We start from the raw sequence: 26,814 nt of genomic DNA, 5'->3' as shown, positions 1-26,814 counted from the left end.
TCCACTAACCACCATGATAATGCTTATTAACACTTCTACAATCCTAGACTGGATAAAGTCAGAATAAACTATGGTTTCTTTAACTTGTATTCAGAACTCTATAAAGGTTGGAAAACATAATGCTAGACCTGAGCTTCTCCTACATTTATGACTGTAGCTACTGAAGCTTGAAGCAAAGTCAGGAACAACACTCACATTCGCGTGTTGCCCGTTTTGTTGATGATGACAGCCTTGCCCGTTTGATCCACATTGTGGTCCATACCGAAGTAGGCAGCCACACGGTGCAGCAGCATACGGTGGTAAGAAGTCATCTGAGGAAACTTCTTATACTGGTTACTAAAGGGGACACAAAAGACAATATTCTAAGAATCCTATGTTATTTCAACACTGCACTGTAATGAACTGCTAATTGCTGAATTGATATTTTCTCTTTTTTGGAATGTTATATGTACAAATGATAAGTGGATTGGCATTTTATGGGCATATTATTCTGTAAATACTTCACAAGTTTAACCATGCTGTTTGAAACAACATCCCTTTTCGTACAATACTGTATTCTAGATGCAGTAAGCAGTGGGATTATAATTATTATTATTATTATTATTATGGGATTTTATTTCAGCTCCTGATTTTCCATCTGTTGTCTACCCCACAAGAACTTTCCTCTAACAGGTTTAAGTTGTTTTTTTTCAAATTCTGAGGTGTATGACCAGCAGGATGTCACATTGTGGAGACAACTCATTTGGCTCTATTGTTGACAAGACGATTAACTGCTTTCAGAATCTTTTTAAAAATTAAAACACTCTTAAAACACTATTCTGGTTACAGAAATACTGATCTAAACGTGCCCCATAATACCAACGGCAACTTGCCATATTTATCTCATTAGCTCAGCAGTCTATAAATAAAGAAGGAATGGATGTGGAGGAGCTAAATTTAAATACAAGTGAGTGGTTATGAAGAACGTGGCTTACTTGTCGTCATTAATAAACTCCAGGATATCTTGTTCTAGTTTGAGCAGCATCATTCGATCCCTGCTTGGCCAAAGGGGGAAGGAGAGAGAGGAGGGGAGGGGGGGGGGGGGGGGGGGGGGGGGGTCAGAAGGGGGAGCAGGTTAGTGGCTACAGTGCTGTGAGCATACCAACCAAAGATCAAAGGCAGGATGTACAGCAATACATGCCTCCAATAATTGTTGCATCACTTCTATAACGATTGCGAAAATTTTGTATCCTTTTCAAACTCTGACATTTTTATCTGAACTTCTTTAAACAAATGGATGCTATCATATTGTCATTTTGTAGCTATATGATATGAACATACAAACTATGCAAACTCCTGTAGTGAATAGGAAACTTTGACTTTTCAGACAATATAATTAGACAGCAGAAAGTTCAATGATCCTTGCCTTTTGACAGCTAAAGAATTACTTACTCATCAAAAGTTTAATGAGTCTCAGCAGCAGTTGGACCAAAATTCATTTTGCCTTGCCATATATAAACAAATATGTTAATGACCAAGTAAATGGAAGTAAATTAACAACAAATTCTATCTACTTTATTTCCACATTTCTGCTCATTTTCTATTGTGCTCTTGTTATTACAGCCATGTCTAGTCAGTCAGTCTTTGGTGGCAATCTCATACCTGGGATTGTTTTTCAGTGTGTTGACCAGAAACTCGTGAACATCTATGCCTGTGGAGTCAGTGTATTCCTGACTGGAGTCTAAGAGAGAGAAGAAAAAAATGTAAAAACACAGGCAAGAGGAAAAAAGGGTTGACAGGTTGAGAGCACTTCTGTTAAGTCAAAGTGAGATACAAAGAGCAAAGTCAAATAGCCACTAAGCATAGCCCCTAAAATGGCACCTCAACACACCAGCAACAACATTCCAGGTTGTTTAGGGAGGATAAACATTAGAGGCAGATAGCATGAGACACCAGGTAGCTGTTCTATGTTTTCTCACATACACACATACACACACAAACACACTCTTCAGGGGTTCATTTTCCAGTATTTTCCACTACACTAGACAGTTGGGCTAGCCATTTCATCTCTGTTGTTCTCAGAGTCTAATGATGCCTGAGGGCCTCTGCAGAGAGAGGGAGTGAGGCAGGTAATTAAAAAAAAGAAAAGGGAGAGATCCAATTATCTTCTGGAGAAATTAGCTTGACATATTAGTTTGGGTACTAATAAAACAATGGACATTTTATTTACATGTAACCGTCACGACAAAACAGAATCTTTTTACATTTACTAATGTTTATTTTAATTAACTATTTTCAGAAGCTTATTTTGCATCCATTGTATTTTTGTAGGGAAGTGAACTTAATTTTTAACTGACTCAATTTTACACATGACATATTTAAATCTTCTGTTGTATAAAATTATACATGTACCAAAACTGTAGTTAACATAGGTGTGATTAAGACAAAAACAACAGGCTGCAAATGCATTTCACTTCCAAAGTTGCATCTTACCACGTGACAGCATCTTTCGTGGAGTCTTGTCCTTCTTCTCCTTCTCTTCATTTTCATACTCGTCTTTTGAGGACTTCTCCTCCTCCTTGTCTGAAGGACAGCTGATGTGAAGCTGGATGATATCCTGGAAAACCACATTCCATTGCTATGAGAAAAGATGGTAATATTTTGAATTCTAATTTTGTTTAGTCTATTAAGTATTGTTAATCCTACAGAGCAGTTGAAGTTTAACAGCAGGTAAATACAAAATAATTGCAAGCTAGGCTAACTGTGGGGTATGGACTAAGGTTAGGAGTTAGGTGATAAGGTTAGACACAAGAACAGTACCGATTCTGGAGGTCCATCATTGGAGAACGGACCAGAGGACTCCTCACACACTGCCAGACTCCGTACCAGCTTCAGTTTGGCATTGGACTGAAACAGAACCATAGATGTATTATCTGTAAAGCTGACTGTTTTTGATTTTTAGGCAGGTTCACTGAAAATTTGGTGTTTAATAATATTGACCACACTTGTGAAAACTAAGTAGTATTACATGCTGCTTAAGTCCCTTAAAATAAAAATAAATAAATGGTTATACTGCAGCATCCTCACATTACAAGTTGCAAAAGGCATTTTAAATGTATCCCAGTTTGCATGTTTGTTTATATGAAAATAAGATAAATTTCTTTATTTTATTTATAATGATGCTGATTAACAGTTTAAATGGCTTAAGAACGTACAAAATATTATTCAAAATAACAAAACAGATTCTATACAATCCCAAGGTGTGTAGCTGTGTAACAAGTGTTTCTTAGACCTAATGTTTTGATAAGAAGAAATAAGAAGATAAGAAAAGCCTCTCTGCTTCATTTTGGTAGTTAGCTATGTTCTGCTGTGCTAAAGGAAGTTCTGCTGTTTCTTTGAGTTTTCATACTATTAAAAAGGTAACTTGTGTCTAAATTCCTTGTAAGAGTGTGACGCTTACATAAAACCCTGAGTAATGTCTGATAATAGAGTTCCCCGAGGAATGGCACAGAAGCGGAAGTGAGACATGGAGAACACACAGAGCTCCATTTCAACAAAGCTGATTAGGACACTGTCCCTTTGCAGATTATGTACTAAAACCAAGAGGGAAAAAATGGTGATCCAACTTCCAAAATCTTATCACTGCGATAACAGCAATTTCATTTAACCCCTCTAACAGGAGGAATTATGAGCATGACTGCCACACGAGAAAGTCAGTCTCAAAACACAGAGCTGGACAGAGCTGAACTCATGTCTAAGCAGGGATATCATGAAAACCAGTACTTTGGTACCTAGTTGAAGCCAAAACTCTGAAAAAGTGACAGAATTTGTTTTTCGTTTTGTTTCTGAGATGTGATTCTCGGGGACTGACAAGGGCAGTAAAATAACCCTACATGTGTCCTACTCTGACATCAACCTTGAAGAGAATAAGAAGGCAGGCACAGTAAACAATAACAACAACACGACCAAGAACCAAGAGCCAATATACAAACAGTGCCATTGAGCATTTCAAATGAAAGGCAGAGACACCTCAAACTTATCTAACCACCTTAAAGACAGACATCTGCATCTGTACATAGAATTCAGGGTGAGTGAGTTTCAGTTGTTGACTTAATATTAACAACATATCATCAAAATGTCCTGAAATGTTACCGTTATTGTTTGAAAACTGCAACAGCTGGCATCTGTTGTAGCAAGGCTCCACACACAATGTTGAAAAAGGCTAACTTTAGTTTGTTTATGCTAACACAGCAGCAGCTCATAATGTGAGCTGGGTGCTCACAACATTGGTAAGCTATCGTGTGTGTGTGTGTGTGTGTGTGTGTGTGTGTGCGTGTGTGTGTATGTGCATGTATGTGCATGTGTGCGCGTGTGTCATGTGTGGGCACACTGTGTGCAGCAGTCTCTGTTATTTTCCTTTTTTGCTATGGTGTCAAATTCGGTATGGAGAATTGTGGTATTTATTGGTATTCATTCAGACTATCAAATGTCTGGTATCGTGATGGTGACATTCTTATTTGGAAGCCTTGACATCTTTAAAGATGCACTCAAGTGTATCCCTTCACTAAGGTCACCATGACACACCTACTTTTAACCCTCTCATGGGATTTAAGGGTTTAAGCCAATGATAAGAAGAAGGTGGTCCACTGTAGTTGAAAGGATTAGAATGTTAATAATGGAAGGTCATCTTATACGACAAACCTACAGAGGGTTATTTGAGGGGAGTGGGATTACAAAGTTATATGGGTTACTTTCAAAAAGGTGAATACCTATTTTTGTAGCCAAAAAAAACAAACAAAAAACAACAAACAAAATCAAATTACTTACCTTGGCTCTTTTCCTGCCATGGCTGTGGTTAGGTGCCCGTTTCTGCAAGAGAAACATATCAATTTAGTAACCTTAATAATAAGGCACATGTTAAACACTCAAGGATTCAGTACCTATAGATTTAACTATATAATATAAATTTGGTGCTGATTAACCTATTTGTGTTCAGGTACACGTTCAAATGCCAAAGTCTCTGCCAAGAATAATCACTTTTGTGATTTTTGAACGTGATTCTATGGCCATGTATATCTCTAAAAGGGTTTGTAACTGTGAAAATACCACAGTGATGGCAGTGAGCTGACAGAGACTTCTCTAGCAGTGTGCTCTTTTATCCCAAATTATTTAATCCAAAATCTGGCCAACACTGAAATAGGTCATTCTCTAGCTAAGCTGTTGTGTATAAAATTCAGGAACACGTGCAGCAAGAAAAAAATAGATGTGCATTTACCAGTATACAGCTTGTCCTTTCAAAAACTGGCAAAAAAGTATGGAGAGATTATTATGGACCAGACACAAATGCTGGTATTTTTAAGGCCAGGTTACTGACATGTAAAAGGACTTAAAGTTCCTGCCTTGAATTTTATTCTATTTTATTTATTCACCTATTCCGTCATTGTTATATACAATATAATAGTGTAAAACTCCTACTAGGACTCTTACATCACCACTTCTTCCCACCTGTGCATCCTGTGGGGAGCTATCCTCAGGCTCCAGGGCCTCCCCTGTCCCCTCCTTGGTGCCCTGTGGTTGAGGGGAGGTCTTGCCTCTACTGCAGGGCTCGATTAGTGGCCCACTCTCTCCCTCCTGCTGGATGTCTGTTGTCAGGCTCACTGACATCTTCTTAGGGGAGGGGGAGAGGGTGGGAGTTGGGGAGGGGGTTGGGTGGAGAACCCAGGAGTGGCTAGGAGAAAAGAGAGGGAAATTCCAGGTTCTGATAGTTTTATATGAATGATAAAAAGAGAAAGCAGAGACAAAGCACATATAGTATATGCGTGAGTGCACTACTATACTATCTACCTGTAGGTGGTACCAGATCTGTGCTGGACTCTGTACAGGGAGTCTGGATGGGAACCACACACAGGAATTTGAGGGGAACCCACTAAGGTAGTGTACTGGGCAGCGCTGCAGCAGGGGGCGAAGCGACGTCCATAGCAAGCCTTAGCTCTCGGGGTGGGGCTGAGGAAACAGCATACAGATGAAAAAAAATCCTAAAACTCTATTAAAAATGATATATTTTCTGAGTTAAATGGCTGCTCACTAAAACATGTTTATTTAGCTCCTCAGTTGGTTTGGTCTACTATTTTTTAGGAATGAGCTGCCATTTGGGAGAAAATCTTCCCCTAAGGCCCTGTTCAGAGCTGGTGTTAACATGCGTCTTTAGTAATCCAATCACAAGTGGTCAGTTCTAAATATGTCTGTTCACACCTGGCTTTAAAATACGTCTCCACATGCGCCTCAAGTGACCACTTGTGATCAGATCTCACTTCCCCGTTTTATATGTAAATCAAATGTAAGAGCCAATCCAACAGATGGGTCAGTTGTCAATGTGCTTCTGCTTAAACGTGTGACTGAGAGAGTGAGCAAGAGAGAGAGTGGTATGGAGGACTTGAGCGAATCAGTTAAATACAGTTAAATAAGGTTTTATTCTTTTGAAATAGTTAAATATTTTAAGTTCATTACCAAACCCTGGAGACACCAATTAGACTGTAGACTAGAGGACGTCAATAGAGGAGGTGGTCCTTCAATGTGGGCCAGAATGCATTTGCGTTCACACTGCTAAAAATGTGGCCATGTGTGACCCAGATCACCTCCAAATGTGGTCTGAGTGATCTGATATCAAATGCGTCCTCAGTGCATCTTGGGTGCGTTAATTCCTGTACTTAAAGCTGTCCACTGTCCGGATCAATCAGGACAGATGTTAATACCAGGTCTGAACAGGGCCAAAATGTGGCCACATTAAAATAAACAAACAAACACAAACAGGTTAATCTGGACGGAGACAGTAACTATATTGTTGTTTTGCAATTATTAGCAATATCTTGATTTGTAACCAGCAAGAAGTGTTATTTAATTTGTCAGAACACACTGTATGGCCAAAGCTCAAACGATGTGATATTTAGATGGCCATAACCCCAGGTGACTGAACTCATCCAGTTTGATACATTAACAGCAGATTGGTGCTAGTAAGGAAATCTGAATAAATACCTCAATCCCTGTTTTACTTTTTTATGTACCAAGGCATTATAGCATAAGCCAACATATTTCATTTCAGTCATGAAAATTCATTATAAAATAAACTTCTCTCAAGACCAATTTTATACCTTTTTAAAAATGAACATGATTGATGAACAATGATTTAGAGGTTTAATTTTCCTAATGTGGGTACAAACCCGTTCCAAAAGACACATCTTTAGTAGAACAAAAATACAACAAAAATACAACATGCACATGTAGAAAAAAAGGCAATAATATTTACAGCAGTCAGGTGAACTGAAGAGGCAGCAGTGGGCCAGCCAAACAAGGGGTGGGAGGGGCACACCAACAGGCCAGCCACCACCTCAGCGATCTTCTGAGGCCTCTCTTTTCTCTCCCCCGGGCTCAGTGCAGCAGCATGGTCTGTCCTCCAGTTAGGAGCCCTAGACACCAAGAAGCAGAAGAGGAGGACACGGATGACGTCAAATTTCACACACTGAGTGAGTCATCACTGCTGCTGCTCATTCTAGCAGGGTGGAGGACAAAGAGCTGAAAGCTCACAGCCTACTGGCGCACAAGGTTTACAAACCACAACCTCAACTCAATTTTAATGTTCCCAAAATTGCTAAAATGCTTGTTATTTAAATTAATCACTTCTAAATATGCAAGTTTGTACAGGGTGGCCACCACTCTTGAAATGTATCTTTTCTAAGAAAAATATAAATTGTCTTTTTTCACTATGATTCATACTAGCATGGGTAAATCAGGCAAAGCTGTAGACCAGGTGCAGTGAAAATGATTGTCTTTTCAATTGGAGGCCCTGTATAGTGCCAACTAGAGTTGTATTTCTTTAGCAAAGCTCAACCATTAGATCAGAACAATAAACTGATTCTGGGTATTTGTCAAACACCAATACCAACTTCATCTGCTTACACAAAGAATCACTGAAATATCATCTTCATCATCTTCCAGATACAAGCAGCTTTAACCTTTTATCAAATCAACAACAGCTTAAAATAGGGCTATAGCATCATCAACAAAAATGTTAATTACAGCAATAACTACAATGATCATATCATATATTCTCTCTTTTCTGCATGTATTCTAAATCACATAATAAAACTATTTTTTCCCATCATAGAAAACACCTGACACAGAAGCACAAACAGCTTTGTTACTGGTGCATGCATACATGCAAAGTGAGATGAAGTGTCATTAATCACAAATTTAGGCAGCAGGAGCATGATTGTCAGCATGCATGCAGCGTGTATGGGTGCCTTTCATGCATGTCCCTGTCTGTACTGCTGTGCTGTGCCGTGCTGCAGGATAGATAAGAGATGAGTGAACAAACGAGGCAGGGATTCCCACAGTGGGGAAGACCCAGGCAATGCAACAGCAAGGGCGTCATCAGCAGCAGCATCAGCAACATTACACCACATCGCTGACCAGGACACCCACATGCCCCAACCCCACTCTGCTTATATAAAGCAACCATACAGCAGCACAGAATACAGCCACACTATCTACTATCTGTAGGCAGATACAAATGCCTGATTCATTCACTTCAAAATAATCTCCTCCTTTTGCTCACTCACAGACATACAGCGTGTCCTCTTGCACAAAAAGAATGAATGGTTTTGGATTAGAAAGCAGAGATAATCATTCATCTTAAGTGTCATTCTCGTGGTGAGCGGACCGCCCTGGTTTAATAGCAGGGAGGGGCTGCAGGAAAAATTGTGAATCAGAGGCAGTGGTGGGATGCTTATGAATAAACTAGCTTTACCTTTTCTCTCTTCCTCCACCCATTCCTCTCTTATGTTCCCTTAGCTCTCTCCTCAGCACTCTCCCCTGCTTCCCTCAACACACACACGCACACAAATCAGCCCACGGGGTTGCCAAGGAGATGGTAACGTCATTCTCAACTGCTGCCATTTGTGTTGAGCAAGTACCAGTGAGAAGGGCAGAGAGAAGGATGATATTAAAAATAAATACATGGATTGCAGCGTGCAGAGACTGAGAGGGATGGGAAGACAGAAGCAAAAAAAAAAACAGTGCAGGATGAAAAGCCTAAGGATCTGCTATTTCTTTCAAGCAATCTTAGCCTATTGTACAAAAAATCTGGGTTATCAGTCATCTGGGCCATGGGATATCAAATGGTAGAAAGTCAAATTAGAGCTGCAGAACTAATTTAAGCTTTTTAATTTTGATGATGATACCCTGAATTTTAACCCAACACAGCGCAATTCTGATCAGTTATATCAAGTCTTGATTACCTGGTAAATCACTGTAAAAAAAAATAAAATAAATAATAATAATAAAAAAAAGAAAATAAAAAAAAGAAAACCAGAAAACCCCATAAGAAAAATCACACCTAGCAATAAAAATATGACAATAGCTGACTAGTGGTTTAATTGTGGAGCAGCTACAGGAAGTGTTTTGTTTGCATCTACAAAAACTTAATCACATCTTTGAGCAGAGCAGATGAAGAGGAAGAATTTGCTACTAGTATTGTTGCCCGATTGATGTAAAATAATGATAATGAGCTCAACACAGCAGTATACCTCATGTTACCATAGCACTGTGGTAACATTCCTTGCCCATTCCTGCTAGTAGCTGGTACTAGTAAAAAATACCTATATTCCTATGTAGTAGTAACACAAAATATTATCCAGGCATGAGAACTACAGTGTGTCATAATACAGGCTGCCCATTGCAGACTCAATAACTACAGTACCAACAGCAGCAGCAGCACTGATCTCTGCCTGGTGTGTCCCAGTTCAGTCAGTATGTCGGTGGGCCTGATGCTGACATCTTTCTGCCAACTGTCTGCATCATCACATGTGGCTGCAGAGCAGCTGATGCACACAGGACTCAGGCCAGTTACATCATAGAAAAAAAGGATATCCACATCATGTTGGCCTCACAAAACCACAATAACAGGTTGGTGTAACACAGCAAGGCAGGGGTGCTTTGATCAGACATTTGAGGTCAAATATTAACATCCCAAAATTCACCACTTTGAATTTTTTAAGCAGTGACAAACTGCTGTAGATATAAATCTAGTCCTCTCTACTACTAGCTTCTTATTTCAGACTGCAACTTGGCCTCCCACATCTCACCGACTTTGTTTTGGTTATCTTTGGTTAAACAAGAAGAATCAACCGTTTACTATGAAATTAACATTCGCTACTTTTATACAAACACAATGACAACATTTTTTTTTAAGTTGGCTTCTTGAGTAATGTCAGGGGAAATTGTGAAGTTTCACAAAAACCCACGACACACCACAGGTAAGCACATAGATGGGCTACACAAGCAGACTCACAAAATCACCATCATCCTCATCAGCTGTCATAATGCTGCAGGGCAGTCTGACCCACTTCACACACATTACTGGCCTTGCAGACTCTTACATAGGCACTCCTGATGACAGGCTACCAGCTGAGACACATGGGTCATACACTGCCCTGCCTACTGTGTCAGGTTACCACACCAAAGACTGCCAATAGAAGGGAACACTGAGTGAGACATTGAGTGTATGTGATAGTGGGCCACTGACTGAAAGAGACAGAGAGTTATCTGTCTGGTCAACACTGCATGCGTGTGTGTGTGTGTTTATGTTTAAGACACACAGAATGCATATGACCACTTTAGTCGGTAGGCTAGATGGACTAAATATTTCGAGCAGGTATGAGATCACTGTCAAAATTAGCAGCTCCAGGTCAAGCTGGGTCAGGGTTCTCAGCAATAGTTAGCAGCAGGGCAAGCCAGAGAAATGAGAAGAATTCTACTGCATAGTAGGTGATAAGAGCAGAAAGCTTGTGTATATCAAGTCTCCTAACTCATTAGCTCTTCAGAAAAATAATGTCTGATTAACTGACATAGATCTTGCACATGGAGCCAAAAAACAAACTTTGATACCAGCTGTCGCCAAAGAGCAAGAATATATTAGTTTTACAAGTTGGGATTTTAAAAATACGGTTAAAACACAATTTTAATCTACACTGTCTTGTGGAACTGAAATTAGTCAATTGCTGGATCCAAAGAAAAGTTAAGCGACCACAATCTCAAACTATTGATAATTTACAGTAATTTCTTAAATAAAAATCCAAACACATAGGTTCCAGACCAAACTTATCTCTAACTTGTAATTATATAGTGAATAACCTTAGACACAGCAACACAATTAAAAAGAGCTGCATTATTTTGCCAGAAGCAAAACAGCACATACATGTGGAAATGGGTTAGTTTTTTTTTCTACCCTGGTTATTTTTCATCAACAATAGCCAGAGTGCAAGTGAACGCAGAATGAGCACTGTGCATTTCTACAGTTTTGTGTGGGTTATGATGAGAGCTGCTACTATTATTTCATTCATTGTATTATTTCAAATTTCATAACGGAGAAGCCTGCGTAGCAGACATGCCTCTCCATTTTCTCTGCAGAGGCTGAATGAAAGATGAAGGTGAATGGAAGCGCAGAACGCTGCAAACAGGAGTGAGCGAGAACGTACAAACCCACAGACAGCAGTGGGAGAGACATACACAGGCAGCTCGACCCAATTCATCTCCTCTGTATTCAGCCGTGCACCTTGCCCATTTGACGTCAGAGAAACCCATTTCACAAAAGGCAGCAAGGTTATGTCTTCACAGAGTGGAGGCTGACGTGTGTAGTAATGGCAGAGTTTGTGCAAGCTCAGTGCCTGCACATATTATATATCAGCAGCAGTTGCAGTGTGTGCGTACCACTGTTTGTCTGTGTCAGAGAGGATTCCCCTTTGCGTCGGTTGCACAATCTCACACAGGGAGGGGATGAGGGGGCTGGCACAGCACTAGGGACCGTTGAGGAACAGTCCAAACACAGTTGCACTAAAACAGAATCTGTGGTTCACACGGTGAAAAAATGGATCCACGCATCACTGCAGAATACTGTATATATTTTCTGTCATGAGCTATGTAGAAAGTGATTAGGATGACTCTATTATTAAAAAAAAAAAAAAAAAAGACCCAGGGGGGAAAAAAAAAAAAAAAAAAAAAAAAAAACACCCTGAAGGCAGACTAACAAGTCACAAAATGCAAATGAAGGGGACATAAATGGTCAAATGAGGTGGAAGACAGGGTTTCTCTTTTTCCATCTGTCTCTCTGTCCTTCTCCCTGTCACACCCCCCCTCGTGTCTCAGTCTCAGTGAGGATACCCCTTCCTGCTTTCCGCCCCCTTCGTATTAACCCCTCCCATCAAAATCTCTCTCTCCATCCACCCACTATGAAATGTTAACTCTCCGTCTCTCTTTTTCTTCCTCTTTTAATGTGTCTTCTTAAATTGTCAGGCCTGCTGCTGACGCCATCCTCCTCCACTCAGCCAGCCCACTCAGTCCTGTGGGACGAGCTATGACTCATTCTCTCCCCACTTCCCACCCCTCCCTCCCTAGTTACCTACCTACCTACCTTTCTGTAGCTCTCTCCAAGTCTCCCTCTCTTTCTCTGTTGCTCTGACTAGTTACAACCTATGTATAGTTATTTGCTGTCTGTGGGGGAACATGCAGAAGGTGTATGGAGAGAATAAATCAAGACTGAAGAATAAGAACACAAGGAGAAAGTGGGTGATAGAGAGAAAGATATATTGGCCAAGTGAACGACAGTCTTCCTTCTGCATAATGAATGACTGCCAGCAGAGAGAGAGGGGATCCTGATCTTGCATGTATTATTGATGAAGGCAGGAGTGCTGGAATGTGGGTGAGGGAGAGAAATATGGAATTCCATGTGGGCCAAAATTAAGCAAGTAAATAATTATGAAACAACTGCATTAATTAATGCAGAAATAAACAAGTAAATAACACATGACAATTTTACCCTATTTGCATCAGCAGGAAGAAGTGCTTTCTGTTGATCCTTATTTCTCCCTTAGTTGCATCAGACATGACAAGACTGCATTACACCATTTGACAAACTGTGTACACACAAGTGGAGGCCAGGGATGGGAACCCAGAACTGGTTCCAAATTGTCTGAACTACTGGAATCGCATGCTTCCAAGCTTATGAATTCCTTTTATCGATGCCACCATGTTTTACTGATGATTGCGTACTGCAAAACAATGACGACAAACACATGCACTGGAAACTTAAAACAAGTCATGGCAGAGAGAAAGCAGCAGTCCAAAGCATGGCTTGAATTCACAGAGAAAGATGACAACAGTGTGACAACAGTGTAATTTGTTTAAAATGGTCATTTCAAATAGGGGTGGAGACATCTGCAAAATGCTGAAACGTCTTTCTACACAACATGGGCCTAAATTCCAGGAATGCTTTGTATCTGACACTCTTTTGCACACCTGAGTTACATGCATAGCTTTTTTCTTACTGTTTCTAGACTGGTCAGACGCAGAGATGATAAAGCATTTGTGCTAAAGCTGAAAACCTGTCGAAGCCCACTTTATTCCCCCAGCACAGAAAACTGATCAGAAATCATTAAAGGAATCGATAAAGAATCAGACTGATAAGTGGAATTGATAATGGCTTTGGTATCAAAATCTTATCAATTCCCATCCCTAGTGGGGGCAGAAAAAACTCTAATGTATAAACAACCACAGCAAGCAAAAGAGCTTCAGAGGAAGAACTGAAGAGAAAAAAATTTGTCTGTGATTTTGAAGACAAGGGAATAAATTTGTTTGATGCCAGCGTTAAAATAAACACTGGATGTGTACAAAATGATGGGTTACACTGCTGTGGAAAACTTTTTTTCTGATTAAAAGAATATGTCAATCAAGAAATATTTTGCTGTAGCTGCAGCTTTGCACAACACCATGAAATTCTTATAACCACTTGAAATGTCACATAATACATTACATGAGGTTATCAAGGCCAAAAAAAAAAAAACAACAAAAAAAACAAACCATACCATGCGCAACCTAAAACCTAAGTCTCACAGGGAAATCCAGGAAATTCCCTGCTTCTTTATGCAATTCTATTTCGGTCCAATCAATGGACAATGTAATGCTGAGCCTAGACATCATCTCATCAGCGTTTCTATCAAGAGGGAGCCCTTAGGGAGCGTGTTAATGACACCACCAGCAGATTCCACTGTTTCACCTTGGAAAAAGTGTAACAGTACAGTCGTAGTATATGACCATTAACATACATTATTTTCTGTTGAATGTTAATACATTTCATAATACCGCTTTATACGATTTAAAAAAAATAATAATAATAATTCCAGAACCCAAAAGTAACAACAAAAAATTTATATTATAACCTTCATGAAGGTAGGATTTATTGCAGGACTGTTGTATTAGACTGCATTAGTTTAAGACTGCTGTACCTAATACACTACTTAGTAAATAAGTCTGCCTGTCCAAATGTTGGCCATCTCTCAGTCTTTAAACGTGCTGCGCAGGCAGAAACGTGATTTAAAATAATGAAATTTCTTAGCTGTCTAATATATTCATAAATGACTGAATGTGGAATTGTAGGGTTGTCTTGTATTCTCAAGTACAGTAAGGAGATTTGGGAAAGATTCTGCCTCCACAGCTTGAGCTGCTGATATAAAATGAATTACTGTGTCAAAATGAAATTGGGTGGCAGCTCCTGCACTCATTATAAACCTTATATAATTTATCAGCTTCTCTTACTGTGAGAAGTGGGGGGAGTGCGGGAGGAAGACAGTGGAAGAGAGATGGGAGAGAAAAAGGAAAACAGAGAAAGATGGAGGACCAAGGGGTGGCTAGTGAGACAGGAAGAGAGGAAAAACTTCTCAATGATGAAACAATCTGTGCTGTTAAGCGATTGGACCAAACCTCCACCAATGGGAGGCCCAGTTCCATGGCAACAGGCTCTGTCACCAAGAGAAAAGCAGCCATATCCCTCAACACCCCCATATTTTTCTCTCTTTCTCTCTCACGACCCCCCTCCTTTCCCCAGTTGCAAGGCCCAGTGTATTTATCACTGGGTACTCACATAAACACAAATTAAACAGCTCATACACACACACAAAACACACAGCACCATCATGTGTTACTTATAGCCTTAACAACACAGCCCAATCGCACAGACACAACAAACATACGCACATGTGACCAAACAGGGCTTGCAGATGTACACATAAGCACACAGACTTAATGGGGCTTACAAAGTGATCAGAATGTGACTCATTCTCACACACAGTTATTCAAATGTGCAGATTGGCGATGACTCCCCTCACACACTGTCTGACTGCAGACAGTTCTGTTCCATTCTGTCCAGATGAGAGCAGTGACTAACTATCAGGTCTGGTGGAGGTGATCCTTGAACTAAACAGATTTAGCTCACAGACACAAGAACAGACCTCCAGAATAAGGAAGTAGGCCCCAGCAGATAGAAAGACTCTACCTTTCCCTTACGGACATAAATCTGCACATGGTGAACTCGGAATCAGAGGGCATCATCCCTACGTACGAACCCAGTGTTAGTCGACTCGACTAGCTTTACTGGCTAAAGTTAGCTGATATGAGTGTTAAATCCCAGGACACCAGTCTTAATGTTTGAGGTTAACCCTAAAACTTAGCTTGAAGAATTAGAATAATGGACTGCTGCTTAACCACTGCAACATTAACCAACTGAAAATGCTATGCCAGCAGTGCAAGCTGAGAGGTGAAGCCTCCCAGAAGTAGCGAGACATGCTCAAGTATGCTCAAACCTTGTTTTGTAGGCAGCTGCATAACAGACAAATACTGCTGGGTGCAGAGTGGGATAAGTTAGTTAAACATTTTAAACATGTGACGATGAATACTCTAGCACACTGCTAACATAATGACTGAGACGATGATGTAATAAAATTGCAATATATATTTTATCAATTTGGCCTATGAGTTTGCTTTTTTTTCATTGAAGTGTTGATGATTGCCATGATGAGGGGAATATTTCTTTTTAGATGGATGTGATTAAAACAATATAATTTAATTTTCCAAGCATGAAAGTAAGTGTCATAAAGGCACTGATGACTCATGTCTACCAAGAGAAAGCAATAGGTAAAAAGCAGGAAACTTGTTTGGTCTGATCCATGTACAGGCAATAGCAAATCTGCTGTGTTTGCATTTGTGGGTGATTTGTGAGTATGCTCCAAAACCTGACCAACACATGGCATTTTTGCAGACTTGATGGCTCTGTGTGGCAAATATTAAAAACACTAATTTCACACAGCCTGCCATGGGTGAACCAAAACAGAAAAAGTTCTTTACTGTCTACACCAATACTGACTAATACTTACTGAGCTGTAATATCTATAAAACACAGAATTTCATTACCCGTTTTAACATAATTTTCCCATATGACCTGTCTTTATAACTGGCATTAATCAGAAAAGCCCTGGTTTGAGAGCAGAGCAGCCAGGGTCCAGCCCAGAGGGAGGGACCACCAATGACTACTGGTGCCTCAATCAAGCTCAAGTTACCAAGCAATTTTATTGGTACAATCTCCGCTCTACACTGAAGCTATGTCCACAAAACTACAATTTCATTTTAAAACGCATCTCTTTTGCTACACTTTCACCTCCCGGCCGTACTACTCCAGAGTGTTTTGCAAACACTGCTGGCCCCGTTTCAGTTTGAAAACTCCAGGGTTGCGGTATAGTCTGGACGGGCAAAAACAGAGATCTTTGGAAAAGATGACATAGATACCCCAGTTACTCCCTGATTGGGTGTTATCAGCCTTGGCTGCCAGTAGTGAAAAACATGAGTGCTACTGGTCTTGTTGTCTTTGCTAGCAGGTGTTGTTCATTGATATCCTACACGTTATTACTACAAATGCTTGTCAGCTGAGTACACCTGAGAGTAGACATTCGGCTTCCTGTTAACACCAGCTAGCGCATGCTCAGCGTCGGTGAATGGTCATATATGTATGCGTTATGTAATGCTTGCCTGGACGGAGATCGTTTTCACTTTAAAATGCTGTTTTAAAATGAAAATGTAGTAGTGTGGATGTAGCCTGAATGTCTCAAGCCATCTCCCTGTTTAGCTGATGGTCTTTAGCTGACTGGCTATGCCGCTAGCTTAAAATGCATATTTCATCATGCTGTCAGGCCGCTCCCACCACTTTTGAAAGGCCAATGACTTGGCCCCAGGTATCATAAAGAAAGCCGATTCAACTCACTGTACTGTAACTTCATGAGAGCTCTTCACTTATTTTCTAAATGTTCATTTCTGTCTCTTACTGTTTGCCACTAACTACTACAAACTCTTTCTGACTGTCTCTCTCTCTCACCCAGTATCTGTTATATTCTGCCCCATCAAGTTTGAGAGCAGAGTGGAGCAGCAGCAGCTTCTGCTCCCCCTCAAAGCATTTCATAATCACTCCACTCCCAGTCTACTGTTTGCTCTCCGTTCCTTCATACTCCATTGCAAATACGGTGAGTCTGGTCTTTCTGCTGCACAATACAACACAAAGGAATTTTAAAAAAGGTACCACGAGTGCCTATAAAATCAGTGCCACAGTTTCAACCTCAATGTAAAATTTGTCATTATCGCAAGTTTTATTATTTTATCATTTAAACACTGAAGGGAACAAAAACAGTTTGCAGGAAGATAAAAGAAGCTACTGGAGTTCCTGGCAAGTTTAAAGTCAGTATGTCTGATCTGTAACATACTGCACTCAAGTTGTTGCTGCAAACTTGAATAAATTCTGTGAGGGAACAGATGTCCTGTGAATACTGACCCTGTGGTCAAATTCCCACAAATACAGCTAAACAAATTTTAACCTTTCTGCTTATCTGAATGCTGATGCTTGTGGGATGGATTAGTATCTTGGAGTGAGGAGGAAATCCAATGTTCCAAGCTGCTTCGCGTTCCTGGCAAAATCATGTCACACTGCTCCCACACCCTGTTCCTATCTATAGTTGCTGGTGTCTTAATCCCTCTTCCACAGAATTGTAGCCCTCAAGTAAGGACAGAAAACTTTTGCATTTAGTTTGAGTGGTCAAAATGATGTTTTGAGGTGGTTCGTGATTGGTATTTTTTTCTTTCAGCTACATTTACATAAAGCTCTACAAACTTTACATGGATGTCAATATGTACATTTTAACACATTTGTATTTATTGAATGTGTAGTGTCTGCTATGGCTGTATGTTGTGGCAAAGCTATCTAGCTCTAACATCTTCCTCCTAACTTTTGTAAATACGGCAAAACTTATAGGTCATGGCGTATATTGCTTAATGACTAATTACTAAGTTGTTTCTCATTTAAGTAGAGATTTTTCTTAAAGAAAAATCACAGATTTCTTCAAAGAATGGGAAACTTGGGTGTTTTCCACAACAAAAACTTAATGAACTGTAACCCAGAGTCTCCAACAACATGAACTCATAAGCATACGGTTATAACAGAAATGTACATTTCAAAGCTGTTAAAATGATTAGTCACATTATGAATTGCTCACTCTTCAATACTTTAGACTGTAAATCAAATCAGGTTCAATCAGTTCCCATGACTGATGCTTTGGCATAGTCAAGTATGATAGATGACCTGCTGGTGGCAACTAATAAGAAAAAAATTAAATGAAATAACATGACAACAGCACTCATTTAGAGCATTTCAGAGGATTTACAATATTAATTCAAAATCAGCAGGGGGAGGCGCGTAGAAACAGCTGTTTATGGCTTTCAGTTCTCTCTTTCTCCCCCCTCTCTCACTGACCGTCCAAAAGTCATACTTACAACCTTAAAAAGCAGCAGACTTAAAAAAACAAACAAACTAAGTGGCATGTCCTGTCTATCCATTGATCTCCGCTCTGTTTAATCACAGCACAGTACCTGGACACAACAGGCATTGCTTCAGTGACAGTCAGCTGGTCGGAGTGTGTGTGCGCATCTGGTTGCAAGCATCAGTTATACGCAGTTATAGGCGTGAAACTGTGGCGCAGCAAATTAAATTTAACACTACAAATAATTATGAAAATAAGTTACTACATTAATGGGGAAGCCAAATGTAGCCTTGACATTGGCAAAGGCATAAGCTATCAGCAATTGCTCTGATGACTGTTGACCACTGAGATCATTGTCCATCGGCACAACCCTACAGCACACCCACTAGAATGCAGCCCCTTGGCAATATATTTTAAACACAGCGCTATTCTGGGTCTGAACATTCCTTAAGAGACAGAGAGGAATGACTATGTACATGATGAAAAAGATGCTTTTAGCTGTAACTATACTGCCAACCAGCTCAATGTGTCTGGATGGACCAATGCCCTCTATGATCTGCACAAACACCTCCATTTGCCACAGCCACACTTCATAACAGCTGGCTGGCTGGGCTGCCATGCCAAAACAGTGATGGACGCTTGAGTGCTGCCAGCCTAACCCGGAAGTCAGGCACCCAGCCAGTAAACCAGCAAGGCTGTCTCTGTTGCGCCAGCAGAGAGCCTGGTCTCTTATAATGTGGCTTGTGCACTCCAAAACAGCCAACACAAAGGCAACATGCCAGTCATTCAGAAAACCATCCAACCAACCAACAGTCAGCTCAGACTACCACCCAGCATCCCCTTCAACTTCTTCAGGGCTTCTCCACAGGCATATAGCCATCTAAATATAGTTCCTTCAAATCATGTACATGATGCACAGGTCAGATTCTGAAAACAAAACACAGACCCAAAACAAGATCTCTCTCTATTCTGCAGTAGATGAGATCTCTAGTACCCATCAAAACAGGTTGTATTTAAGGCAGAAACGACTGCAATCATCCATTCAAACAGTCAGCACAGAGACATAATATATGTCTTTATATTACCATTACACCAGCGACTGCAATGTTCAAACAATGACCATGTGTTAAAATAGAAAAATAGGGGGCTGATGATAGGTCTGCTGTTTGTATGAGCTGCAGAGACAAAATTATATGCATACTGAGTAAACCATTTGACAGACGTACGAGTTCAACTAAGTAAGGAAACACTATATCTCAATACAGCTGTGCAGATCCTAATCTAGTCACCGTTCACCTACTTGACATCTTTGGAATAAAAATTTGCAGAGCTCATATTACAATATTCTTAGCTGAGAGGTTGACTGTATGTCCCCATATAGTGGGAAGGACTATTTCCGTTACTATGATCATTCACCATCAGCAAATAAAAATGCCTCCCACAACATACACCATGCATGGTAAGAAAACCTTGAATCTGTTTGCAATTGTTAAGTTCACTAGAAGCTTTGCACCCCACTCACCCATTGCATGTGTGAGAGAGTGAATGTGTATTGCATTGGCAGCACTGCAGCCCCAGCATAGAGGTAGTGTTAATTAGAGAAACTGCACACTGCAGCGAATCACTAGATCACGTAGCTGACCTGACAGTGGTTGCAGGTCAGCGTCGCGCTGCGCTACTCCATCTGTTTACCTGTGAAAGCCAACCACTCCCAATACCTCTGCCTGCCCATGGATAGTAATTTATCTGTCCTTTATTCTAGTTTTTCTTGCCGGTCTGTCTCTCAAGATCCCCATTCATCATCACAACCTTCTAATTATATCAGAAACAACCACTCCTAAACTTGTTCTGGGTAAGTATAGCATCTCCTCCACCCTCCTCTGCATTCTCAACTCTTCCATCATTTATTTACAACTTCTGTTTGCAAAGGCAATCTATTGTCTTTAAAAACCTCTTACTGACACCGTTTGCTTTCCCTCAGTTGATCCCTCTGTTCATCTCTTTAAGCTGATATAATTAAATGATCATGAATGTCTGGGAATATACAGAAAGATTCATAAAAATGTGATAGTTGAAGGCAAAACAGGGAAAAATACAACTGAGGGGAGAAATATAGTGAGAAAAGGCTAAGAGAAGGGAAAACAGGGTGTAGGGTGACACTTTCTACACAAAATCATGGAAGTTTCAAGCATTAAGCAACTGAGTGATAGGGTTGAGTGTGTGATGAGGTAGTTGGTAGGCGATCTGACTCTTATATCGTGGATGATCTACTTTTCAGATGAATCGTACAGATCACATGATTAAAGATGTGTTATATTTAAATGTTTCCTTTTAAAAGCCCAACACTGATAACCAGCCTCTTGTTAACTGTAACAGCTAGCCTGCTAACTGCAGCTGGCAACGGCAGTCCTTGTTCTGCTCTGCAGCCTTGGCCAGTTTGGCGGAGCACCACAGGTACAAGTTCTCCACCTGAGCAAAACAAGAACTACTGTCAACAGCTGCAGTCCTGAGAGACCTGCCTGGGAAATACAAAGCAGGACTAGCTGGGGCAGAGGTATAGCACCTAATAAATAAATAACAGCGCTGTCCAAACGAATACTCCATATGGGATAAGCATAAAGTTTGATTGGTTGTGACACAATTCATAAAAGAGAAGACAGCATTGTCAGCGAAGAATAGCAGCAAGCGTCAAAGCGGTGGAAACATATGAATCACAACTTCAATTCAGAGGTCAGCTAAATCTTTAGGGGGTACTTGCAATTCAGATCAGATGAGATTCTACCCAAAAAGACTGTCATACGATCTTCTGGCCAGATCGCCCATGCCTATGATAACGTTGAACCACTGATCAGCCAAATGTGGGACTTTTCCCATTGGCTGTTGGTCTTTGAAAATTATTTGGCGCAAACATTTTCCATTACGTCATCAAGAGGTATTATAATGATGCCACAATAGTTTTCATTTTTAGACCTCTTTATCAACATAAGAAAGAGTCAAAAGTACACCTCTCTCTGTGTGGAATAATTTCAGTGAAAAATCAGAAATATATTCTGTTTCTTCTAGCTTTCTCTCTGAGTGATTACATTTTGCAAGTAAATAATGGCACAGCTGTTGTTTCTAAACTTGTGTATATGGCAATTTTGTCAGACAATGTCGCAGTTAAAAAAAAAATCTACATTTGAGCAGTGTAGAGTAGCCACTAGGAAATGTCTTGGAAGTGACTGCTGTCTAACTAAAGCATTAATTAGCCACATTTCAGTCACTATTTCATACAGAAATAGAAAAACATGTAAATATGAACAGCTTTATTGGGAATTTGGCTGTATCAAAATACTGTATGTGAGCACTGAGTGTAGGAGAGAAGCAAACAGATAAAGGGCTGAAACCAGCTGACACTAGGCAGAATTTAAATGCAACATGATGATGTCACAAATATGCCAATAAGCATATTACATCATCTAGCAACATTAAGCTACTTTTCAAACAGGCTTTAGCTACTTTCTTTTATAAGTAGATGTTTAAAGCAGTTCCACAACAGTTTTCTACTACATCCTCAGTTTCACACATTGAACATACACTGTTCCATTATATACTAGGTTTTGACCCAGTCTGCTCATCTGCTGTATTTGTTAATTTAAACAAAAAATGTATGAAGATTTTTTTCTAAAAAGCTCTGCATGAGAAAGTGTGAGCCTTCTGGCTAAAAGGCAATTACAGCAGCTACTCCAGGGGTTGCTATTGATTTTTTTCCTCCCTTCATCTCTCTCTCTCTCGTGCTTCCTCTCTGTCGTACTAAGTCTTTTTCCCACGCATTGGCAATTAGTATGCAGGAGTGAGGCTGCAGGAACACCAACTACCTGGGGAGCACTCCAAAGTCACAAACAAACAAACAAACAAACAAACAAACAAACAACAAAAGTAATGGCCATATGCATGAGACAAGGGTGCACACACACAGCTGCTTAATACAAGGGGATGGACTGTATTATGTCAGTCACTATCTCAGCTTTCCTTGTTTTTACCAATTCTAACATGTAGACGAAAAGACACAAGGAAGAAAATGACATTAACTACAGCAACCTGACACCAATGGGTGGCTTCTATCTGCTCTGGGGTTTGCTGTGGTTTTTCTCTCTCTTTTCCATTTCTAATTGACAAGAGGGTAGAATTGTGGGATCATCATCATTTTATGAGCCAGCATCAAGCTAGTTGAATTAGGGTGTATTGCTCAGGACACTGATCCATCTCAATTTATTTTAACACTGAAGATACACACATATGTATACAAACACACAGTCATTATATAAACAGTCCATATTCAGCACAAGACAGATCTGGGCCAAGGGAACAAAGGAAGAATAAACGGAAGCAATGTGGAAGATTGTGAATCTGATTTTGCAAGGCTATAACCATCAGAACGGAGAAGGAGAAGGAAAAGCCAGGTCTGTTAAACCCGAAACAGTGCTGAGGCCATGAGGATGGCTTGCTATTTATAGCGACAGATTTTTTATTCAAGAGGGCTCTGCTGTTGTGCTTTCTCTTACACTTGTGCTGCCTCTCTTTCACCTCCAATCTATTCTTTGTTCCAAAATATTGTGTTTGACAAATAAAGGGGTAAAACACTAACATATGCAGGTATAGGAGTATATTGCCTTTAGAAATCAAACAAGGTTTCTAACATCTGATCCATTCATAAACAGTCATAATCATAATCCATTACTGCATCTTCAAGCTAAGAGGACCATTGAGTATAAACTGCAGGGTCTCTTAATGCAGGACTTCCCACATGCCTTATGTAAGCGCATAGGTTGTCCTTTTTTACTGTAACCCTCCCTCCTCAGTATGACAGTGTTGCAGGATGACGCCTACTTCTTAGTGACTCTCCACCCCCACCAGGCCACCTCCACCCTCCCTCCTCTCACACAAGGACACAGAGGAAGGGAATTCCTGATTACCTCATCATTTGCTTCACCAAACATATTTTGTGTATCTGTACATAGGAATAGAAACTGACCACTAGGCAAACGCACATAAACACCATTTAACTATCACAAATTAGCATCTCACTGCCTATAATGTGTAAAATCCATCTTCATAAGTCCAATCTTGATTCTCCTTCCAGCTTTAGCACACTGATAAGATGACTTGCAATTATAAGTAAAAACAGTATGGGTAGTATATGAAATTATCTTTCAGCAAGCCCCATTATATGATTTCTCCACAGCTACTAAGGCATAATTAAATACATTGCAGCAGGAACTTTACAAAGTGCAACAATGAAAAGTGCCAAGATAAGAGGCAGTTATAACAGTGGCAATGGCTACATGTCAAACCAAATCTTAAGAGATGTGAACAGTACGTGAACAAGCTATATCTCACCTACAAATTATTAACACCCACTGACAAAGACACACAACGTCCACACACAGCACATGCTTACTGTATTTAGCGTTCAGCTCTGTGAATATCCAGCCAAGTCGGATCAGGTGTGTCACAGATAAAAGCACATTATCGCAGGAGAAGCAGCAACACAAGCAGCTCTGGACCAACGCAGATATTAGTTTTATCTTGCCAAGTCGTACAGATTAATGAATTCCATTTCCTTCAGCATGTAAATAGCTGAGATTCTGGGGTGTTTAGCTCTGTCACTTTCTTTAGCTCATTCTACTTTCTTCATCTTCACACTTGCTCCATTACCTTCCTGTCTGTAGATACCAACAGCGCTGTTTTTTTAATGGGTTTCCCATAAAATGGACAGAACTCTCTATTTTGACTGCCCCCTTTCTTTTTCTGAATGAACCACAAGTACTACAGGGAAACGGAAAGCCTTGCTTGCTGACTGGCTCCCTCTCTCTCTCTACTGCTCTTATGCTATCATGCGCACAGTTTGCACCGCTCCCATCTCATCCAACCCTCCCTTTCGTTTGGATTCTCTCTCTCTCTCTCTTACATATCTTGTTTGCTCTCTGCCTCTGTGCAACAATATAATTGCGATGACAGCCAACCCATGGCTCGCAAGAAGCCCAGCAGTTTAAAGGGCTGCTTGGATCAGCCAGTCTGTCACTTGATACAACAGTCACTTATGAGAGGTTACAGTATATAGAATTATTCTTTTCACAACTACAACTTAAGATTTGCAACTTTTTTCCCCAAAAAGATATAAGCCTCCATCTGCAGACAGGCAGAGGACACAGTCCAGGCACATTCACATCACAATTCATCTCTCTCCATTTCATTGGAATGTATGAGGTTGTTATCTGTAGCCTGTGTCCTGATAAACTGAATGAGTTTAAAGTAGTGACAGCTGCTGGTGAAACAAAGCACTGCTGAAATGGTCAAAATTAAATAATAATAAAAAAGGAGGTTCTGAAGGGAAACTAGTGGGGGGAATATAATGAAACCACCTCATTAGCTAAGAAAAACCTTACTCCCGCAAGACAACATTTGCATCTTCTCCCTGCAGCCTCCTTACTGCAAACAGCAGCTGAAAGATGCAGTGGAAAATAGGCAGTCAAAAGTTCAGCATCAAAGAAAATGTCATTAGGGAAGTCTACATAAGGTGGCTGAAGTCCAGGGATGTCTGTCTCATACATAGTTGAGCTGACAACATGTGATCAAGCTTTATTGGGCACTTAGCAAAATTTGTAGAGACAAATGTGTGGCCTAGTTAAGCAGAATTCCAGCTTTAAATTACATTCAAGAAGCAATGATCAGATTAGTCTTTAATAGTTCAATCAGTAGTTGTGAATATTTTAGTTGCAACTGTAACCAGGATGACCACTTACCCATGTCAACACTCCACAGTATGATGAATCAACCACAAGGTAACCAGACCAACAGTCAGAGTTAGGGATGAACCCATGTACAAGTCCAAAACAAACCTGAAGAGTAAAAAATGCATCACAACAGCTGGGCCTGCTATTTCTTAGGTGCTCCTCTACACAGGTGGACACTTCACAACAGAACATAACACTGCACCATTTCCTAGTGTCAACACTGGTCGAGGCTCTGGAAATGTATAATTTTTTCCACAATCATGGCAACTGTGCTCCAACTATTTCTCTTGTCAGGCGACTTCATCTTCTGTGGACATGGAGAAACATGCTGCTGATGTATGAAAGTATCAAGACATATGTGACTCAGTCCTAGCATTAGAATTGGAAAAAGATACTTCATGGAAAACCACTGTTGGCTCTTAGGTAAGGAATTAAGTAAAAAGTACACAACATACAAGTTGATGTGATTGGACTAATAATTATGCATTGCCACAATACACTGTGATGCAAAAAATGTAATGTTTATTCATGTCCAGCATATTTCACTTAAAACTATTTATTTTCGGCACAGGAGCAGCATTGTGGCTTAGTGACGAGCACTGTTACCTCACAGCAAGATGATGACGTGTGGATCATGCACGACATACAGGTACAGAAAATGGATGAATGGATGGACCCTCAGCACACAATTGACCCTCTATACTTACTTAGCAATGTGAAGATGAGAAACCAACCAATGACTCTACGATCCTAGCATGGCCCTGGATAAAGGTTTGTTTCAGGTTGACCACATGACTGGATAAGGGGGATGGCAAGCACTAATACCACCTAATGCCTCAATCCATGTCCAACAGCTTCTCCTGCATTTGTAGCCAGGTAGCCTCTTTCACAGGACAGTAACACAAGACAGCAAAAGGCTTATTAAGAAGGAAGGAGAAAGGGGAGGAGTTGAGCAAGGATCAACAGCCAGAGATATCACAGATAAACCGTTCACGAACACGATTACCTGACAATGTGCTGCAGTTGCTACATACAGCATATAACTGAGGGTACCCTATTAGGAAAACACTGGGAAATGGTTATTTACACTGCAGTAAGTACACAAGTAAGAAAGTACAAACAGCCAAAAACAGGTCTTCACTAAGAACACATGACATTGTACAGACATAACCGCTTTCTTATTAATTTATGATTCAGCATGGGTTGAATGAGGGCTATTTTGGCTTAAATATTTTAATAAATAAAGCTACACTTACATTAAGTCAATAGAAATTCATTCTAAATGTATTAATAAATCAACCTTAAAATAAATAACAAAACAGATGCTTTGTTAACCCTGCTTGGATCCTACAATCTAATAATAAATTATAATGTGACGA

The 26,814-nt window shown here is 40.2% G+C and overlaps 1 protein-coding gene across 11 annotated transcripts in view; it reads right to left on the bottom strand.

Moving 5' to 3' along the window:
• Positions 1-26,814, bottom strand: part of LOC139630058 (R3H domain-containing protein 2) — a 55,795-nt gene that overhangs the window by 24,296 nt on the left and 4,685 nt on the right. For 9 of the 11 annotated variants that reach the window (XM_071493122.1, XM_071493129.1, XM_071493121.1 and 6 more), the window contains exons 3-11: positions 7,283-7,442; positions 5,824-5,982; positions 5,485-5,707; positions 4,807-4,848; positions 2,800-2,886; positions 2,473-2,617; positions 1,642-1,720; positions 975-1,034; positions 196-336 (exon numbers count right to left, since the gene is read on the bottom strand). In XM_071493122.1, the coding sequence (XP_071349223.1) occupies positions 196-336; positions 975-1,034; positions 1,642-1,720; positions 2,473-2,617; positions 2,800-2,886; positions 4,807-4,848; positions 5,485-5,643 (713 nt within the window). In that variant the 5' untranslated portion in view covers positions 5,644-5,707; positions 5,824-5,982; positions 7,283-7,442. The remainder of the gene's footprint in view (positions 1-195; positions 337-974; positions 1,035-1,641; positions 1,721-2,472; positions 2,618-2,799; positions 2,887-4,806; positions 4,849-5,484; positions 5,708-5,823; positions 5,983-7,282; positions 7,443-26,814) is intronic. The other 2 variants (XM_071493124.1, XM_071493128.1) reach the window with 1 other exon arrangement.

This window comes from Trachinotus anak, unplaced genomic scaffold, assembly GCF_046630095.1.
Source record: "Trachinotus anak isolate AG129_WGS33_773 ecotype Australia unplaced genomic scaffold, CSIRO_AGI_Tana_v1 ptg000013l, whole genome shotgun sequence".
Lineage (NCBI taxonomy): Eukaryota > Metazoa > Chordata > Actinopteri > Carangiformes > Carangidae > Trachinotus > Trachinotus anak.
The sequence above is the reverse complement of the archived record's forward strand: the minus strand, read 5'-3'. Positions and strand labels throughout refer to the sequence as shown.